The following is a 19,284-nucleotide window of genomic DNA, read 5'->3' as shown; positions in this document are numbered from 1 at the left end:
ACCGAGCAGGAGACATACAATTCTCCTCCAGGGAGTGCAGTCAATAATTTAATTAACACATTTTTTTAAACTAGTGTCATCAGCATGGGAGCATGTCCTCTGGAATGGTGGCCAAAGCATGAAGGGGCATACGAATGTTTAGCTTATTTGGTACATAAATTCCTTGCAATGCCAGCTACAAAAGTGCCATGTAAATGCCTGTTCTCACTTTCAGGTGACATTGTAAATAAGAAGCAGGAAGCATTATGTTCCGTAAATGTAAACAAACTTGTTTGTCTTAGCGATTGGCTGAACAAGAAGTAGGACTGAGCAGACTTGTAGGCTCTAAAGCAGTGGTTCTTAACGTGGGGTGTGAGACATGCCAGATTTTTTTAGAAGGTAAATCATCGAAAACACAAATTAAGCATAGGTACGTACGTACAAACAACTACTTTGTTTAATCAAACCTATGTATTTATTAACATTATAAATTTTTTTAATGATTACTGTAGTATACAAACAAAAAATATATCTAGGTTTAAAGAACTGACCTACTTCAGTGATTTTTGATAAGGGGTGCAAGAACATATTTTGAGAACCAAGGGAGTGCAGGCTGCAGTAAAGGTTAAGAACCACTGCTCTAAAGTTTTACATTGTTTTGGTTTTTCTGAGTGCAGTTATATAACAAAAAAAAAAATCTACATTTGTAGGTTGCACTTTCATGATAAAGATATTGCATTATGGCACTTGAATGAGGTGAATTGAAAAATGCTATTTCTTTATCATTTTTATAGTGCAAATATTTGTAATAAAAAATGAGTACTGTACACTTTGCATTCTGTGTTGTAATTGAAATCAATATATATGAAAATGTAGGAAAGCATCCAAAGTATTTAATAAATTTCAATTGTTGTTCTGTTTAACAGTGCAATTAAAAGTGCTATTAATCGTGATTAATTTTTTTGAGTTAATCACGTGAGTTAACTGCGATTAATGGACAGCTCTAATATAAATATTTACTGGAAACAGTTTTGGTCCTTTCCTATTCGTTTCTAGAAAAGTATTTTGTTTTCTGGTACATTTTATGCAGAGCATTAGTTTTTGTGTGTCTGCTGTACCATTTAAAGTATATGCCAAGAGGATTAATAATGATTTCTCTCTCCAATAAAGGTCATATTGTGTCTCTGGTTTTAAAAAAAAAAAAAAAAAGTGCAACTATCCTTCAGTATATGGCTGTCTTTTTAGTTAATCCTAAAATCTACATAGAGTAAGCCATCATGAAAAGATATTTATCAAAAAGTGAGTTTAAGAGCTTTCAGTATTCTTGTCTGTTTTACTTTCAGGGCCCTTTTGTGGAACAATAAGTAGCAAAAAAAAGAAAAAGATGATGTACCTCACAACCAGAAATGCAGGTACATTTTAATCTTACATTATGTGTAAAATCCAGTAGAATAGTGTACAAGTCCAGTACGTTGTAGAGTTTCTGAATCTGCATTTTAAACTTAGGTTAACACACTGGGTATAGCCGATTAAACTCATGACAGTGAATGCTTGTGTTATAGGAGAAAGTTTTAAAATAAATTATAGTAGCTTGATTAGCAAATCAATCAGCTAGATCAGAAATTATAAACAGGGTAGTTTTTGTGGTTAAGTCATGGTGCACAAAGAAAAGCTGTTACTGTTGAGCAGATGCATTAGGGGACATAATAAAGGATCAAAGAACAATTTTCTAAATACTTAAAACACTATTGATTGGCACAGTGGTAAATGCTGGCATGATGTCCTGGGCACTGACTCCATGGGTGCTCCAGAGCTGGAGCAGCCACCCAAAAGAAATGATGGGTGCTTAACACCCACCGACAGCCCTCATTATCAGTGCCTCCCCTAACTCCTCCCACCTGCCAGCAGCCCTGCTGATCAGTGCCTCTACCTCCCCTGCTGTGGATCAGCTGCTCCGTGGTGTGCAGGAGGTACTGGAGGGGAGCAGGGAGGAGTGAGAGTGGGGGGCACTCAGGGGAGGGGACAGGGCAGGGTGGGACCTTGGGAGAGGGGTGGAGTGGGGGCGGGGCCTGGAATGGAGCTGGGGGGAGCACCCATGGCACATTAGAAAGTCGGCACCTATGCATGGTGTGACTATTGCCTAAATTTCCAAAAAACAATCCTACTACAGAATTACTATGTTTAGAGTAGATGGTCATTGAAAGAATCTACAATATTCCCATTTCTGTTTATACATAAGAAAACTGAGATAAAAATATCTGAAAAAATACCTTTTAAGTACTATTTACATAATAGGTTATATGTGAATATAAAATAGAATTGCTGAAGTTTTCTACAAATGGCAGTGACTTGATCTGCATTTAATATTTTGTTACTTTTTTCTATGTAGAATTTGATCGTCATGAAATTCAGATATATGAGGAAGTAGCCAAAATGCCTCCTTTTCAGAGGAAGACATTGGTCTTAATTGGGGCCCAGGGAGTGGGTCGAAGAAGCTTGAAAAACCGATTTATAGTATTGAATCCCATTAGGTTTGGAACTACAGTGCCATGTAAGTTATCAGCACTCCCACTGTCAAATCCTATTTATTGAAGTTTGTAATTCATCTGGAAAAATTTACTCTAATCTGAAGTTTGTTGTAGTGACTCAATCTGGGAGTAATAATTGTGGGTTGAAAACTTTGGCTGGAGAATGAAATGTGTTTTCAATCTCCTCAATAAGTAGGAAGATCCTGCTTCTGTGTTAATGACATCTAACTACCAGCCAAACTTTTGTCTACTCATGCTGAAGACAGGAGTTCCAATGCATGCATCTGGCAGGATTGTTCAAGTATATCTATTTTGGGGTTTATAGTCAATATCTGAATGCTTCTAAAAATTCCTGGTACATTTTAATAATGAACAGTTACTAGAATTTTGCTTCGAAACTCATTTTATTGTTTAAATGAACTCTTTATTTCTCTCTGTATGTGAAACAAAAACTTCATATGAAATTTGTAGTTCCTGGCTTTAACCCATAGTATCCTAGGGATAAATAAACTATGAATTCTATTTTATTGGTTGTTAATGTTATAAATTGAGGGATGAGAGGCCAATTAATGTCATTTCTTCCTACTTCTTCCTGCACCAGCCCTACCCCTCTCCGCTCTGGTTTTTCTTCCTTTCAGCTGCTGAAAGAGCTGCCCCTTCCTGCAGTATCAGAATTTTCTCCTACCTCGCACTTTCTGAAAGAACCTGTTCCTTCCTGTCTGCCAGACCACCCCTTCTGGCTGACCTCTGAGCACAGAACAGCTTCATTGCCCCATACCCATTATGCCCAGACACTTCTAAGAGCCATCTGTTCTCTTCTGCCTCATAGTATGTGGCAAGGAATGGTACTGGCAGTAGTGGGGATGTGGGCAAATCTGAAAGACAAGCCAGGAGTGTCTTGTAACTGAGGTGGGGAAACTAGATAGCCCCAGGAGTCCTAATCTTTTTCATCTGTAATGCTCACAAACCCCCAAACTGGTCCATACCATTAGAATCAGGGGTGCATATCTGATAGCATAGTCTGTCCAAAGGAACCTATGCTGGGAGTCAGGTTAATAATCCATGTAGGCAAAGAGTAATGCACAACATGACATTAACAGTAAATTGTCTAAAAATTAACAAATTATAGGTTTCTGTAAGATGTCATAACTGCAGATAGGTAATAAATGAGATCTCTCAATTCGTATGTGTGCCAACATTATTATTATTGTTGTTTGTTGTTTAATCTATTTAGAGCACTTTTGGCCACTTGAATCGGAATGTCACAGAACTCAGAGAAGACATGGTCTATGTGTCAGAGATCTGACAACCTAAATAGACAAGGCAAATTACCAAGCAGTAAACCAGCAACATACAAACAAAACATGTAAAGTTAAATACTATTTAATCAAGCTACCATAATAATTTATTTGGAGATTAAGGCTGATTCTGCACTCTGGCACTTCGAGTGCAGAAGGTGGGGGCCCACAAGGATTCTAAAAACTAATACTTGCCACTCCAGGCTTGTATTAAACTTCCAAGGTTACAGCTTTTTTCTGACTTTGGATTGGTAGATGCTGCCACCACCCAAGTGCAGAACACACACACATACACCCTAATTTAAAATATGTGCACAAACCTCTTGAGACACAGAACTCCAATCCTGTTCTTAAAAAAGGTAAATTTTATTTTAAAAAAAGAAAGAAAATACATCTGGAAACTCAGGCTATTGCTAGATTTTAAAAGAGTGACTACCAGGATTAAGCACCAAGAGTAGCTTTCTTGAGGTCCCACTTAAAGGTTGCAAGCAAAACAAAAGCCCCTGGCGTTAGCACAGAGGAATCCACGAGCCATAAAAATATAGAAAGAGATAAACCTAATCGTGTCTTCCTAGACATTTCCTGACCTACTGACATAGCTGGGATTTCAAATGAGTAGTTTCTAGGTATGATACTGAAGATTTTTCATACCTGGCCCAAGCTTCTTACAACATAACTGCTGCCCTGTCCCCCTCTCCCTGAGAGAAAACAGACAGACAAAGGGGAAGTTTTTTCTCAATTTTAAAAAGCTCTGGCCTTCCCATTGGTTCTTTTGGTCAAGTGCCCACTCACTTCCTTTTACCTATGCATAGCAGTGAGACTTTTAACCCTTTACAGGTAAAGCAAGTAAAGAACAGCTGCTAACAGGGATTTTATAGCTAGCTGGCTGGGTGGGTGTCCATAAAAGAGAGATGAAAAATAAAACACATTTAGTATTTTATTATTCATTTGTATAATATCACCTAGAGGCCCCATTCAGGATCAGGGCTCCATTGTACTATGTGCTGTACAGAGTAAAAGGATAGTATTTGCCCTGAAGAGTTTGCTACCTAATTTAAGATAAGATGCAACAAACAGTAGGAAGGAGTGGTGGAGGTACCATAAGGAAGCTGTAAAAAGAACATGCATTTATGCAGGGAAGTTTTGAGCATAGCTAGATGGTTTTAGTTGTCAATTTTTAAAAAAATGCTATTATAAGAAATAAATGAGGCAAATATTAGAAGCTTCTACTGGCCAACTGCCTAATTTACTGTCACTTGAAAATTTACCAGAGGCATTACAATAGAAGAGGGTCTTGAAGGAGGACTGGATAATTAGTGTTTTCCTATAGCTTTTCCACTTCCACACTGTGTGTCTGAGAGAGAGAGAGAGAAATAAATGAGTGTTGTGGGATCAGCTGGAAAGAGCGTAAGGGCATGACTACACTGGAAACTTCAAAGCGCTGTGGCGGGAGCACTCCTGTGGCAGCGCTTTGAAGTGTGAGTGTGGTCCTGCGTGAGCACTGGAAAAGAGCTCTCCCAGTGCTCCTGGTAATCCAACTCCATGAGGGGATTAGCTCTGAGTGCTGGGAGCACGGCTCCCAGCGCTCGGAGCCTGTTTACACTGGCGCTTTAAAGCGCTCTGACTTGCTGTGCTCAGGGGGGTGATTTTTCACACCCCTGAGCCAGCAAGTTAGATTGCTATAAAATGTAAGTGTAGCCAAGCCCTAAGTCCCATTGAAAGTCAGTGGGACTTAGGCTCCTAAGTGTCTAAATCATCTTTGAAAATGAGACTTAGGTGCTGTTGAAAATCTTATGCAATAGTGATTGAAGAGGATGGATAATGAGTCTGGGATATGGAATGAACAAAGAATGATGAAAGTGAGGGAATAAAGGGTAGATGAAATGAGGGAGGGAAGAGAGTAATGGCAGAGGGAATGGGTTTGGGAGGAATTATGCTCATAAATTTTGAACATGAGCTTGGACAGTGGTTTGTTCCCCACACAGAAAAGACACACATGTACATGGCTTTACAGCCAATCAATCTTCAGATATCTTGGGGGTTTTTATATCCAGTGATTTGTGAAAAATTTGTATTTAGTTACTTCACGAAAGCCAAGGGATGATGAAAAAGATGGGCAAGCATACAGATTTGTGTCACGTGCTGAAATGGAGGCAGATATTAAAGCTGGCAGATACCTAGAACATGGAGAATATGAAGGAAACCTTTATGGCACCAAAATAGATTCCATCCTTGAAGTGGTTCAGACTGGAAGGACATGCATTTTGGATGTGAACCCGCAGGTAAGTAATGTGTCATGTACCCTAAAATGAGTATCAGTGTTGAAGAGGTATGTTTTAAATTTGAAGACTTTTAAGCTAGTCTTGTATCCTACAGTACCATGGAAGACTCACAAGTTATTTTGGCTTTTTGGCATTTTGAGGTGGAAGAGATCAGGAATGTGCAAAGGCCTGTAATCGAGTGTGTTTTGCATTGCTGATCAGTAACCCCTTCAGCCAATGTAAGAGTGATGTTGAACACTTCAAAGGGGAGTTTCGTACCATCCTTTGGCAAGGTAGCACTTTGAGGATGGGATAGGAGTGCAAAAATTGTATTGTTGTTTTGTTAATGGTACCAGATTAAAATTGCAGTACTTCACTGAAGTACAGTGACTTATTCTCATTTTTAACTAATTCAATTTAGTGTTTGGAGGGGGTTTGTTTGTTTGGTTGGTTTTGTGTGTTTTCTTGTTTCTAGGCCTTGAAAGTATTGAGGACTGCAGAGTTTATGCCCTATGTAGTGTTTATTGCTGCTCCAGAGTTAGAGACTCTGCGTGCTATGCACAAGGCTGTGGTGGATGCTGGAATTACAACCAAACTTCTAACAGTAAGCAAATTCTTCCATATATAGTTTCGTTTTCACAGGATTTTCTTAAACCTTTTTTCCTTTACGACAAGTTCTTTGTAACACATGTGAATGTAATGTCTTGCTGAGGAAGATTAGGCAACATTTATATTAGATTACATAATATAGAGTAATTTAAACTGATCATATACTACTAACACTAGTTGTTACGTTCTGACATGGATTGCTAGATTTTTAAATAAAGGTAATTAATTTATTAAGGTGGTACCCCCTATAATTTGGGTTGCCTAATGCTTTCTGTTATAAAGGATTCTTGCAACTTTTCTTTGGGATGTTCTCACACCTCCACTGTTTGCAGCAGACCTTTGATATTTGAGAGGGGGAATCTTTTAGGGCTGCAGAAGTAGCTTTTCTTTGTTTCATGAAGTTCCACTGAGATTTGCCTAAACTATAAATGATTTAAAAATCAAAATGGTCCTTCTCTCACTTGTGTTCCTTGGGAAGATTTTGACAGCCTGTCAATCACTGAACCGCAGCAGCACATACTGTATTGGGAACACCTGGGAGCTGCTGGGGGTGGAGGATGGGGAGATGATGGAGAGCCAAGCTGGGTTTCCCTGCCCCTGTAAATTACCTGGCTCCAACACATGGAACCAAGTGGTCCCATAGACTAGGAGTTCCCCTAACTCTCTGGGGAAGGGAGAGGGCAGGGGAGAGAATATGAGCTGTGCTTTCTCAGGCTACCCCCATGAACCTAGCACCAATCCACCCTCTGGGTCAACACGTTGGGCAGGAACTTCTCCAACTCCAGCAGCATGAGGGGGAGAGCTGGGCTGGGCTTCCCCCTAACTCCTCCCTGGATCCACCATCTGAACCCAGCAAACCATTTATTTCCCTGTCCCATATGAGAAAACAGCCTTCTTCTGCTGCTAGTTGATGGACTTAGTCCTGTAAGTAGCTCTGGTAGTAACAATCTCTGTTGTTAATACGAAAGGTTGAAATCCTACTAATGATTCATGATTGTGGCAGGATATTGTTACATTTGCATATAACAATTGGTTTTTACCTTTTCTTTTTAAAATTGGGAAACAGATTGCATGTGCAACTGTAAATCTAGCATTTCCTGACTTTCAAGTGTTTGACTTTGCAAGCTAAAGAATGTTCTTTTAATGTGTTTTTGTTGTGCCTATTATATATGTATGTATACAGAATCTCTCCGTGTATGTGTATTTTACACACAGAGACAGAAAGTGTGTATTCTTTCAATATTATCTGTTTATGCAGCCACTTCTGAGTAAATAGATGCATTTGGATGGTTGAATCTGCTTTGCATACTAGTGGATTATTTTAAATCACTTCTAATATAACAAGCAATTGCAAATTTCCCTACTGCTTCTGGCTGTTATGGTGCTAAATTTGCATTCCTCCTTTAGAAAAGAGGAACATAAGAATGGCCATATTGAGTCACACCAATGGTCCATCTAGCTCTGTATCCTGTCTTCCAACAGCAGCCAATGCAGTGCTTCAGAGGGAATGAACAGAACAGGGCAATTAGTGAGTGATCCATCTCCTGTCTTCCACTCCCAGCTTCTGGCAGTCAGAGGCTAGGAACACCCAGAGCATGGGGTTGCATCTCTGACCATCTTGGCCATCGCCATTGATGGAGCTATCTTCTATGAACTTAACTAATTATTTTTTTTAATCCAGTTATAGTTTTGACCTTCACAACATCCACTGACAATGAGTTTCACAGGTTTGACTCTGTGTTGTATGAAGTAGTTTCTTATATTTGTTTTAAATCTCCTGCCTATTAATTTCACTGGCTGACCCCTAATTTTTGTTATGTGAAGAGGAAAATAAACGTCCCTGTTCACTTTCTCTGGATTATTCACAATTTTATAGATCTGTCATATCCCCCCTTAGTTGTCTCTTCTCTAAAATGAAACTTCTCAGTCTTTTTTTCTTTCTTCATAAGAAAGCTGTTCCATATCCTTAAACATTTTTGTTGCCCTTCCTTGTACCTTTTCCAATTCTAATATATCTTTTTGAGATGGGACAACCAGAACTGCATGCCGTATTCAAGGTGTGGGCATAGCATGGATATATATAGTGGCATTATATCATCTACTCTCTCTTATTATCTACCCCTTTCCTAATGGTTCCTAACATTCTGTTAGCTTTTTTGACTGTCACTGCACATTCAGTAGATGTTCTCAGAGAACAATCCACAATGAGTCCAAAATCTTTTTCTTGACTGGTAACAGCTAATTTAGATTCCATCATTTTGTATGTATGGTTGGAATTATGTTTTCTAATATGCATTACTTTGCATTGATCAGCTTTTGAATTTCATCTGCCATTTTGTTGCCCAGCCTTGAGATCCTTTTGTAACTCTTTGCAGTCTACTTTGGACTTAACTATCCTGAGTAATTTTGTATCATCTGCAATCTTTGCCACCTCACTGTTTAACCCTTTTTCTAGATCATTTATGAATATATTGAACAGCACTGGTCCCAGTACAGATCCCTTGGGGGCACCTCTGTTTCCCTCTCTATTCTGAAAATCGACCATTGATTCCAACCCTTTGTTTCCTGTCTTTTAACCAGTTACTGACCCATGAGAGGACTGTTCCTCTTATCCCATGGCTCCTTACTTTGCTTAAGAGCCTTTGGTGAGGGACGTTGTCAAAGGCTTTCTGAAAATCCAAGTACACTATGTCTGCATCACTCTTGTCCCTGTCTGTTGACCTCCCTCAAAGAATTCTAATAGTTTGGTGAGGCATGATTTCCCTTTACTCTTCTCCAACATATTGTGTTCATCTATGCTTCTCATAATTCTGGTCTTTACTATAATTTCAACCAGTTTGCCTCATACTGAAGTTAGGATTACCAGCCTGTAATTGCCACGATCACCTCTAGAGTCTTTTTTAAAAATGGTGTCAAATTAGTTATCCTCCAGTCATCTGGTACAGAAGCTGATTTAAGTGATAGGTTACATACACCAGTTAGTAGTTCTGCAATTTCATATTTGAGTTCCTTCAGAATTCTTTGAATACCATCTGGTCCTGGTGACTTATTACTGTTTTTAATTTATCATTTTTTCCAAAACCTCCTCTAATGACACCTCAATCTGGGACAGTTCCTCAGATTTCTCACCTAGAAAGAATGGCTCCTCTGCAGTGAAGACAGATGCAAATAATTCATTTAGCTTCTCCACAGTTGCCTTATATTTGTTGCTGTTAGTTTTTGAGTCTTTTACTAGTTGCTCTTAAAATTCTCCCTAATTATATTTTTACACTTGATTTGCCAGAGTTTAAGTTCCTTTCTATTTTCATCACTAGGATTTGACTTCCAGTTTTGAAAGGATGCCTTTTTGCCTCTAACCACTTCTTTTACTTTGTTGTTTAGCCATGGTCCTCTTTTTTTGGTCCTCTTATTATGTTTTTAATTTGGGGTATACATTTAATTTTATCCTTTACTGTGATGTTTTTGAAAAGTTTACATGCAGCTTGAAGACATTTCACTTTTTTACTGTACCTTTTAATTTCCATTTAATTAGCTTCCTCATTTTTGTATAGTTCCCCTTTCAGAAGTTAAATGCTACTGTGTGAGGCTTCTTTGATATTCTACCCCACCCCTCCAAGGATGTTAAATTTAGTGCTATTACCAAGTGGTTCAGTATATTCACCTCTTGGATCAGATCCTTCGCTCCACTTAAGACTAAATCAAGAATTGCCTCTCCTCTTGTGGGTTCCAGGACTAGTTGCTCCAAGAAGCAGTCATTTATGGTGTCTAGAAACTTTCTCTTCAGCCTGTCCTGAGGTGACACATAGCCAGTCAATATGGGGATAGCCCCTCATTATTACTGAATTTTCTATTTTTATAATCACTCTAATCTATAAGAGCATTTCATAGTCACCATCATGGTCAGGTGGTCGGTAGTATATTCCTGCTGCTATACTATTATTAAACATGGGAATTCCAATCCATAGAGATTCTGTGGTACAGTTTGATTCATTTAAGATTTTTGCTATATTTGACTTTATGCTTTCTTTCACGTACAGTGCCATTCTCCAACAGGTGCAACCTACTCTGTCATTCCTATATATTTTGAACCCTGGTATTACCATGTCCCATTGATTATCATCATGACATCAAGTTTCTGTGATTATATAAATATCCTCATTTAATACCAGGCACTTAAGTTCACCCATCTTAGTATTTAGGCTTCTAGCATTTGTATATAAGCACTTATAAAATTTGTCACTTTTTAGCTGTCTGCCATTATGTGATGTAATTGAATGGGACTCTTTTTCATTTGACTGTTGCTGTTCATTTCCTACTTGGATTTGTTCATTTCTTACCTTCGCTTACTGTTACAGAAGTGCTACTTAGAAAACCTATATTTCAGTGTGGCTTACGTGACCTCACATTAGTATTGGGCCTTGAAATACTTATTTCTACGGAAGAGAACATTGGAGCAAACCAACCAGTAACTGCAGGTTTTGTTTAATTGGCTGTATGCAAAAGTGACTTCTGCTTTGACACTCACATCTTGGTAGTGCTGTATGTGGGAAATCCAGTATTGATAGAGTACAAAACAAAGGTGAAATTTCTTCTCTGGGATGCTGAACAACAGTTTTATAGTGGCTTTTAATCACCTTATACTTCAGATATAGGATGTCCTCATCAGCAGTCTTGGAACAGTCCTCACACACCTCAACATCTCAGATAAAATGATGCAGTGGAGGCCCACAAGTGGGAGGATGTGTACAGATGGAAAGATTGGGTGAAATGCAGTCCAAAATAACAAGAAACGCCAGCACTTATTCTTTGATACTGGAAGTTTCAATTCTAAAACTTGTTCATCAAGATTCTTGTTTTGGTGGCAGTATCTGATGGAAAATTAAGTATATTTAGGGCCAAATAAAACTGGCTGCTCAAATTATTCCTGAAAACATTACCTCCACACTCATTGCACCCAACAGTTCCACATACAAAATAAGTAGCTGCAGTAAAAGCCCTCTTTGGGCAGAAAGACACCAGCTCATCAGAGCATTTAAGTATGTACTTAACTCTGAGCACATGCTTACGTGCTTTGCTAAATTGGGGCTGATAGTCACCTTTCAAATTTAGCAGATTTTGAAAATTTTGCTCTTACTGTTAACCAAATTACATTAAGCATACCTTCTTCCATCTCCATCAAATATTTTAAACTTTACTACCAAGTATTTGTAGTAAATGAAAGCTTTTGTTCAATATTAAACTTAGTAAAATTCAGTTGCACTACCTGACAAACTGATGGGGGTACCAATAGTTATGTTCATTCATTTATCTTTATTTGAACGTGTAATGAACTGCTAATGTCACGATTTTTAATTAGTCTCCAAATCTTTTCAACAGGACACTGATTTGAAAAAAACAGTTGATGAAAGTGCACGGATTCAGAGAGCATACAACCACTATTTTGACCTCCTCATTGTAAATGACAATCTAGACAAAGCCTTTGAGAAGCTACAGACTGCTATAGAGAAATTGAGGTTGGAGCCACAATGGGTCCCAATTAGTTGGGTATACTGACAGATTTCTGAAGATGGGTTTAGCTAACAAGTGAAATTAGCTGCAACAAACATTCTCAGAAGACATTCTGTAGAGATGGAAGATACCTGCAGCACCCTTGCATTTTTACTCTGTGTATATTCCGATGATAGTACACTATTCTGAGTTTTTATATAACATATTGAAGGAAAAGTGTACTTAGATATGTAATTTATTTTAATTTTTCTAACTTTTTACAGATAACCTTTCTATTCATGTCACATGAAGGAAATGCGTTGAAGCATTTTTATGTTTTAATTTAGTACCTTTGCCTTTTTCATCTAAAACTTTCAAGTCATTCACTTTAACTTTTACATTTTGGTCTTACATTTTCACTGTGATAAGGAAGGATACTTGAAACAATTTTTGTAAAACTCTTGAAAGTTAGTGTTCATCTGGTCAAATGTCAGTTGTTGTTAGGAGAAAACACTAATTCTTTTCCTAATATGCACCTTTAAATTTTTTTATGGGAGCAGAATTTTAAATATTAAAGCAGCAACCATCACTGCTTTGTGACATTGCTCTGACATCTTTCTGCTCAATGTTTATACACTTTTGCAGTTTCATGGTTTCTTCTTGTCTCTTGATTTAGACATATGTACTGTAGACTTCCCCTATGTGTACCTTTAAAAAACAATAATGTAAAACAATACCTTGCACTCTGCTTATTAGGCTATTCTTGGGAGCCAACCTTTTAGCCCATTACAGTTGAGGTACTGATGTCAGAAAGGTTGTATGTAATGTAAATCATTGTAGTTAGGATCATGGTGAAGTAGCCTGAGAAGAGAGCCTTATATTGCAGAGCCTTACAATGAGGCTTAGTGTGTAGGACTATTTATTCACGCTTGTGAAAACACATTGCTAAAGAAACCTGCTTTTTTATTGAGACATTGTTCGGTGTTTGTATATTGATCTGTGAATTGAGTTCTTGTGATATTTAGCTGGCTCTTATTTTACATTTTGGAATATTGTGAGTGATCAGCTGTTGTGTTTTATAAAATGTGATGTGATGAGATTTTTGTGCTATTTGTTATATTGTGTTTAAACTGCATTCTTCATTGAATAGCTTGTGAAATTAGAAAGTTATTGACAGATGCTAAAAATCAATGTTTATATTTTGTTTTATAACTTGATTTTTTTCTGTTTCGTGATGAAATAATTCTCCATTCAGTAGACTCACTGGCATTATTCCTATTATCTCCAAGTTCATATTGATTCATATTTTCAAGACTTTTACTAATATAAATTCTCCTTAACAAGGTATAAAATGAAAATACAAATTGTCAGTAAGACAAACTATTCTTGTGACCATATTTTATATTACACTAGCTATTGTATGTAGTCACATTTCTTCATCAGTTACCAGGTTTGAGCCTAAATTACAGTCATCTATCCACTTAATTTATTTTCTATCTGGTGACGGGCACCTGTCTTCTGAAGTTTTTTTCTATGCCAAAGCATATTACACAGAATGCCAACAAAAAGAGGACTTCTGCTGAATTCTCTTTCTGATGAAAAACCCAAAAGAGTAGATACACTGTAAAAACAATAGTGTGCCCTTGGTCTTTTAAAGATTTTTGTCTATGTACACAAAAAACAGGGTGCAGGTAGCTTTATGTAGTTACTTTATACAAAGAAACCGTGAGTCTCAAAAGTTATTATAGAAGATTTAAAAACCTCTAAGATATATTTTTTAAAGATTCCAGTATATTTTGTAAATGTTATACAAAATTTAGCCTTGGTCTTCTCTGTGGCTTTTGGTATTGAGATTTCAGTTTTTTAAAGTGAGTCTGAAACTTTTAAGGAAAACTTGTATTACTACTTTGTTTTTATTCTGTTAAATTCTGCAAAGTATATATGGGTTTTGTTTCTTTTTAAAAGTTTGGTAGATTTCATAATATGTGGTGCCAGCATGACACTTTTCTATTTGGTACTCTTAGGAGACTGGGTTCTATGATGCTACTGCTCTAATGGTACTTTGAAGAATAGATCTGTTGTTGCCAAAAAATAGCAGAGCCTTTGCTTAAATATTTTAAAGATTCAATCTTGGTACTAAAGGACTTTATAGCTATGATGGATCTATCAGTGTCCTTGTTGTACACTATGTAATAGGAGATAAGTGTGTTCTATATGTAGGAAGTGTTATCTAGTCAGATACTATGCCTTTCATTATGAGTTAGAAATGACTAACTCCTGAACTGTGATGCCAAAAGTGGGTTGAGCTAGCTCCTCCCTAACGAGTAAAATTAGAAGATTTTACTTTCCACACTGTAGAGCCGTATATTGCAAATTTCACTAACTCCGCAGCTTTGTCAGAGCATATTTCACCAAATGGAAATGTATGCGCCAAGGTCTAGTCAGAAAACTACTGTACTACTACCAGTACCATCATAGAAATAGGACTGTCAAAAGGGACAGTGTGGTGATGTTTTGTGCTAGGGCGTAGGCCCTCCTGTGTTCAATAGAGTGCAAAATGTTAAATTGATCGCGCTTGAGCCTATCATAAGTGCCATCAGGCCTACTGTATCCTTTTAGGTATTGTCTTTAATGTAGAAGCAGCTGGAAAGTGTGATTCTAGGGCTCCCTCACAGGAAGGATTGTCTGGCAGGATGTATATAAGAACCTGGTATATCAAAACCTTTATGGGGGTTATCTGGATCTCTAGGCTTAAGGTGGTAAGCAAAATAAACTCTTTGCTAAATTTGAAAGATTTGGTAAAGAAGTCTGGTAAAGTATACTTTCCTCATTGAGGACCAGGTTAGCTGTATAAACACACCTGCTTTGGATTTAAAACAACTGTTCAGAAAACATTGAAACTTTTCTTTAAACTATAAAAAATAGGTTTTCAGCTCATATGGTCACTCAAAAATGGCTGAATATTTTCTTTTACTCTTTTTAAAAAAAAAAGTCTTCTAGTCTGACAGCAATGAGAATTTTGAGTTCAAACTAACCATTTAAGAGAGGTTGTTAAGCCATTCATCAGAGGGTTAGAGAATGAAGATGCTATTTCCATCGTAACTACGGTGATAGCTTCATGTCATAATACATATTGGTAGGAAGGGGGGTAGGCTAGAACAGTGGTTCTCAACCTTTCCAGACTATTGTACCCCTTTCAGGAGTCTAATTTGTCTTGCATACCTCAAATTTCACCTCACTTAAAAACTTCTTGCTTACAAAATCAGACCTAAAACAAAACAGTTCAGCACACTAATACTGAAGAATTGCTTACTTTCTCATTTTTACTATGCAATTATAAAATAAATGGATTAGAATGTAAATATTGATTGTACTTACATTTCAGTGTGACACTTGAGCCTTGTCATTCTGAGAGGCAGTGAAGCGACAGCAACAATCAAGTTTTTCTCCACATAAAGTCTATTCCTACTCTTTGTCTTGATGGCAGTCTTAACAGAAAATGAGACTTCGCAAAGATATGTTGACCTAAAAGGTAACCGAACATGCAAAGCATGGTTCCCAAGGTCACTGTACTCTTTCTGTACTAAACACCAGAACTGGGTTAGTGTGGAGTCTTTAAACTTCATTTGCAGCCCTTGGTCTTCGGATGTCTTAGGATGTCTCAAGAAGATTTTCTTGCTGACTGGCAGAGAGGTTACTGTAACTAACATCTGACAAAATGAATGGGTTTCTTACCCAGTTGAGTTGAGCTAAGTTGTGTTGAATGTTGGGGCAGTATTGTTATCCTAAAATTTTAGACTTCAATTATGTTACCTACAATAGCGCTTTTAATTTCTTAAAAGGGTAACCAGGTTTGTGGTCTGCCCTAAAGGAATTGCCAGGGTGTTACCAGCGGGCTTGTCTATGACCCACAGAGGGCTCCCCAGAGTAAGCTAGTTTTGCTAACCCCTAAAAGGACACGGATACAGCCCTCCGCTCAAGGATAGACATACAAGCAGTAATTCTTCGAAAACAAAATAATTGTTTATTTAAAAGGTAAGTGGTTACAGTGTATTTAATGAAGCAAGAAAGAATAATAGAATATAGTAAAAATGCAGTAAAATTACATTTAAACCATCATAATTAAAGCGGCACAATGAAATAAGACTGCTTACAATATTTCACACACAAAGAATACAGCAGCTTCAGTGTAACATGTATATAAAGATCCCACATACACAAAGGTTTTTAGTCTTAGTGTTACATTAAGTACAGGATTAGATTGTAAGAGATGCAGTCTCTATATACACACATGAGATCATTGTCACATAACATTTAACATAAAACCTTTACTTAACATTAACACTTAATATTTACCATCCTATAAGTGCTGGCCAAGCAGTTACAAGAGCAGAAGGGAAGATCTTACTCAAGACATAGGCATCCAGCTTTATTTACAGACAAACCCATACACTCTTAAATATTAGATAGAAAAGAAGATCAGACTTACACATCTTATTCAAAATTTCCCTCTGATTCATCTATTGGTCCTTCTGATCTGTTCGAATTTAGAGAGCACAGTTTTCACAGCTTGCAATTTCACTGCTCAGTCGGGCCATGGATGCTGTGGTGGCTGCTGCTCATTCATTGCTGCTGGTAAGATAGTTGCTGGCAGGCAGTTGCTCGTTGCTATGACAACCTTGGAATTCTGCTGCTGCTGTTGCTTTTCCAGGTAGCTGCTTTCCAGGATGTTCCATTCTTCTTTTCAAGCAGCTTCTGTACTTCAATTTCAGCCTGCTGGCTGAACCCACTATAAACTCAACCTGCTGACTATTGGCCTTATATGCTGTTTGCTCTCTCAATATCAGCTCCTCTCAGCCAATCAGCAGCTAGCTTTTCAGCTCCTCCCTATAACAACATACCTATTTTTAGGTAGGAAAGCTCCTCCCTGACGCCATCTTGGATTCTAGACCTTTATAAGCTCCTCCCTCTAATGCTATCTTGTTTGCTAAACTTTCCACAACCTAATTTTGAACTCCGTAATCCCTCTCTCTCCCATTTTGATTTTCCTGGCCATGTTGGATTTTCTAAATTTAAACTATCATTAATTTATACTTACTTACTGCCTTAATCTTAAAACTAATTACTGTTTTATACAACCCAAAGTATCCTGATACTGTCACCACCTTAATTATATCAATTGGGAAAAGTGAATTTTTGCAATATTTAAACCCCTTTTCAGGTTTTTCTGTAAGCCTCTCAGGATATTCAAGGTATTTCAGAACATTAAAAGCAGAATCTCTCATGACAATAAGACTTGAATTCAGATGTCAAGTGAGCAAAACAATCTATTATTATATCTTTTAATTTTGCTCTGCTCAATTTCCCCTGTGCAGAAATCCGTGACATGTGCATGAAGCAGTGGAAAACAGATAGTCTTTGTCTCCACATTTGGACTTTCAGAATTCAGTTTTCTTGATAAAGGCATTCACTTTCTCATAGAGATTCAGAATGTTAGTGTCACGTCCTTGCATGGACAAATTTGGATCATTCAGCTTGCTAAGTGTATCTGCGAGGTAGGCAAGTTGAGGTAACCACAGTATTCTCAAAGCTTCAGCTATTTCTACAAAAGCACACAATGCTTCATATGCTGTCCCCCTTCTTGTAGCAAAATCAAAGAAGCCATACACTATTACAGAAGATCTGATTCTGCCTGCCACTGTGGCACTTGCAGGAAAAAAAACATGCTTGATAAAAAAAGCAGTTGATACTCTCAAGAAAGTACCTTTATCAAATGACACTGTATGTCATAGAATTGAAGAAATGGCTGAGGAAAGGAGGGAATGGATGATCAGAAAGAAACGTGTGAACTTGTGTGTAATTCAGACAATCTGTCAAGTACTTTCTGTCATGAAAGCCAGTGAACCTCTGTGTGAAGCAACAGTTGCTGCTGTTCTGACCCCCTCTCTACGCAAACAACACAAAACAGATAAGCATTGAGGGGCCTGGACTTGATAAAGTGACAATTTTGACAGACTCATTTGAAACTTCATGCAGTTAAGAACTCATCTTGTTTGAAGCAAGTACCCCTCAGTGTATGATACAGTGCACCCACTGCAAGGAAGGATTTTCTTTCCTGATCCTAGCTACAAGTCCGTTCACACTCTCGGTCATTGCAGCAGCCCCCTCGGTGCAGATGACTTTGCATGAATTCCAACTCAAATCGTGTTCAGAAGAAAAATTCAGTTTAAACATGGCCCCTCCAATTTAGTTTGCCTTTAAACTTTTGTAAAACAGTATGTACTCGTTGATATCAGTGGTTTCACGGTATCAAACGTAAGCAATCAGCTGAGCTTCTCCACTAATATCCGTGACTCATCAAGCTGAAGGGCAAATGTTTTAGCCATTTTAAGTTTCTCTAAAATTGAGAGAAAATTTCCTCAGCCATTTCTTCAGTTCTACGACAGTGTCATGTGATAAGGGTACTTTCTTGAGAGTATCAACTGCTTTTTTTATCAGATCTTTTGAAATAGTGTACGGCTCTTTTGATCTTTGCTATAAGAAAGAGAGACAGCATATAAAGCTTCATGTGCTTTTGTAGAAATAGTTGACGCTTTTTTCATTTTAAGCTGGCAAGTCTGGAACTCAGAAATCTTTCTTTGAAAAAATTCTTCCAGTTTACCCACATGCACAGGGTGTTTCGTCTTCAAATGTTGTTGCAAATATGCCAGCTTCATGCTGTTATTTAATAGACTTCTCCGCAAAGGAACCACAAAGTTTGAGGTGGATCACTATTTGTAGATGTGAATCCAAAAGCAATATATTCCTCACAAAACTGATCGAGTGTTTTCAGTCCTTTTCAATTTCTTACAAATTTCACTGTCGCCACTACCATCGCTTCTAGCACCTTGTTTTAAAAAACTGTCAGTTTTTACATTGGAACTGCATACACACTGACAACTTCAACCTCATTAACGTGCTTGCATGCATCATATGACATAAAACGAATGTTTAATACAGTGTGTATATGCACGTTGTTACTGTATAATATAGTATATAGAGCAGAATAAACAAGTCGTATGAAATTTTAGTTTGTACAGACTTCGCTAGTGCTTTTTATGTAGCCTGTTGTAAAACTGGCAG

The 19,284-nt window shown here is 37.6% G+C and overlaps 1 protein-coding gene across 8 annotated transcripts in view; it reads left to right on the top strand.

The window, feature by feature from the left end:
- Positions 1-17,891, top strand: part of PALS2 (protein associated with LIN7 2, MAGUK p55 family member) — a 134,978-nt gene extending 117,087 nt beyond the window's left edge. For 5 of the 8 annotated variants that reach the window (XM_073333707.1, XM_073333710.1, XM_078851769.1 and 2 more), the window contains 5 exons: positions 1,323-1,391; positions 2,369-2,530; positions 5,885-6,087; positions 6,542-6,670; positions 12,052-15,541. In XM_073333707.1, the coding sequence (XP_073189808.1) occupies positions 1,323-1,391; positions 2,369-2,530; positions 5,885-6,087; positions 6,542-6,670; positions 12,052-12,228 (740 nt within the window). In that variant the 3' untranslated portion in view covers positions 12,229-15,541. The other 3 variants (XR_013635392.1, XM_078851770.1, XM_078851768.1) reach the window with 3 other exon arrangements.
- Positions 17,892-19,284: the final 1,393 nt, after the last annotated feature.

This window comes from Lepidochelys kempii, chromosome 2, assembly GCF_965140285.1.
Source record: "Lepidochelys kempii isolate rLepKem1 chromosome 2, rLepKem1.hap1, whole genome shotgun sequence".
Lineage (NCBI taxonomy): Eukaryota > Metazoa > Chordata > Testudines > Cheloniidae > Lepidochelys > Lepidochelys kempii.
The sequence above is the reverse complement of the archived record's forward strand: the minus strand, read 5'-3'. Positions and strand labels throughout refer to the sequence as shown.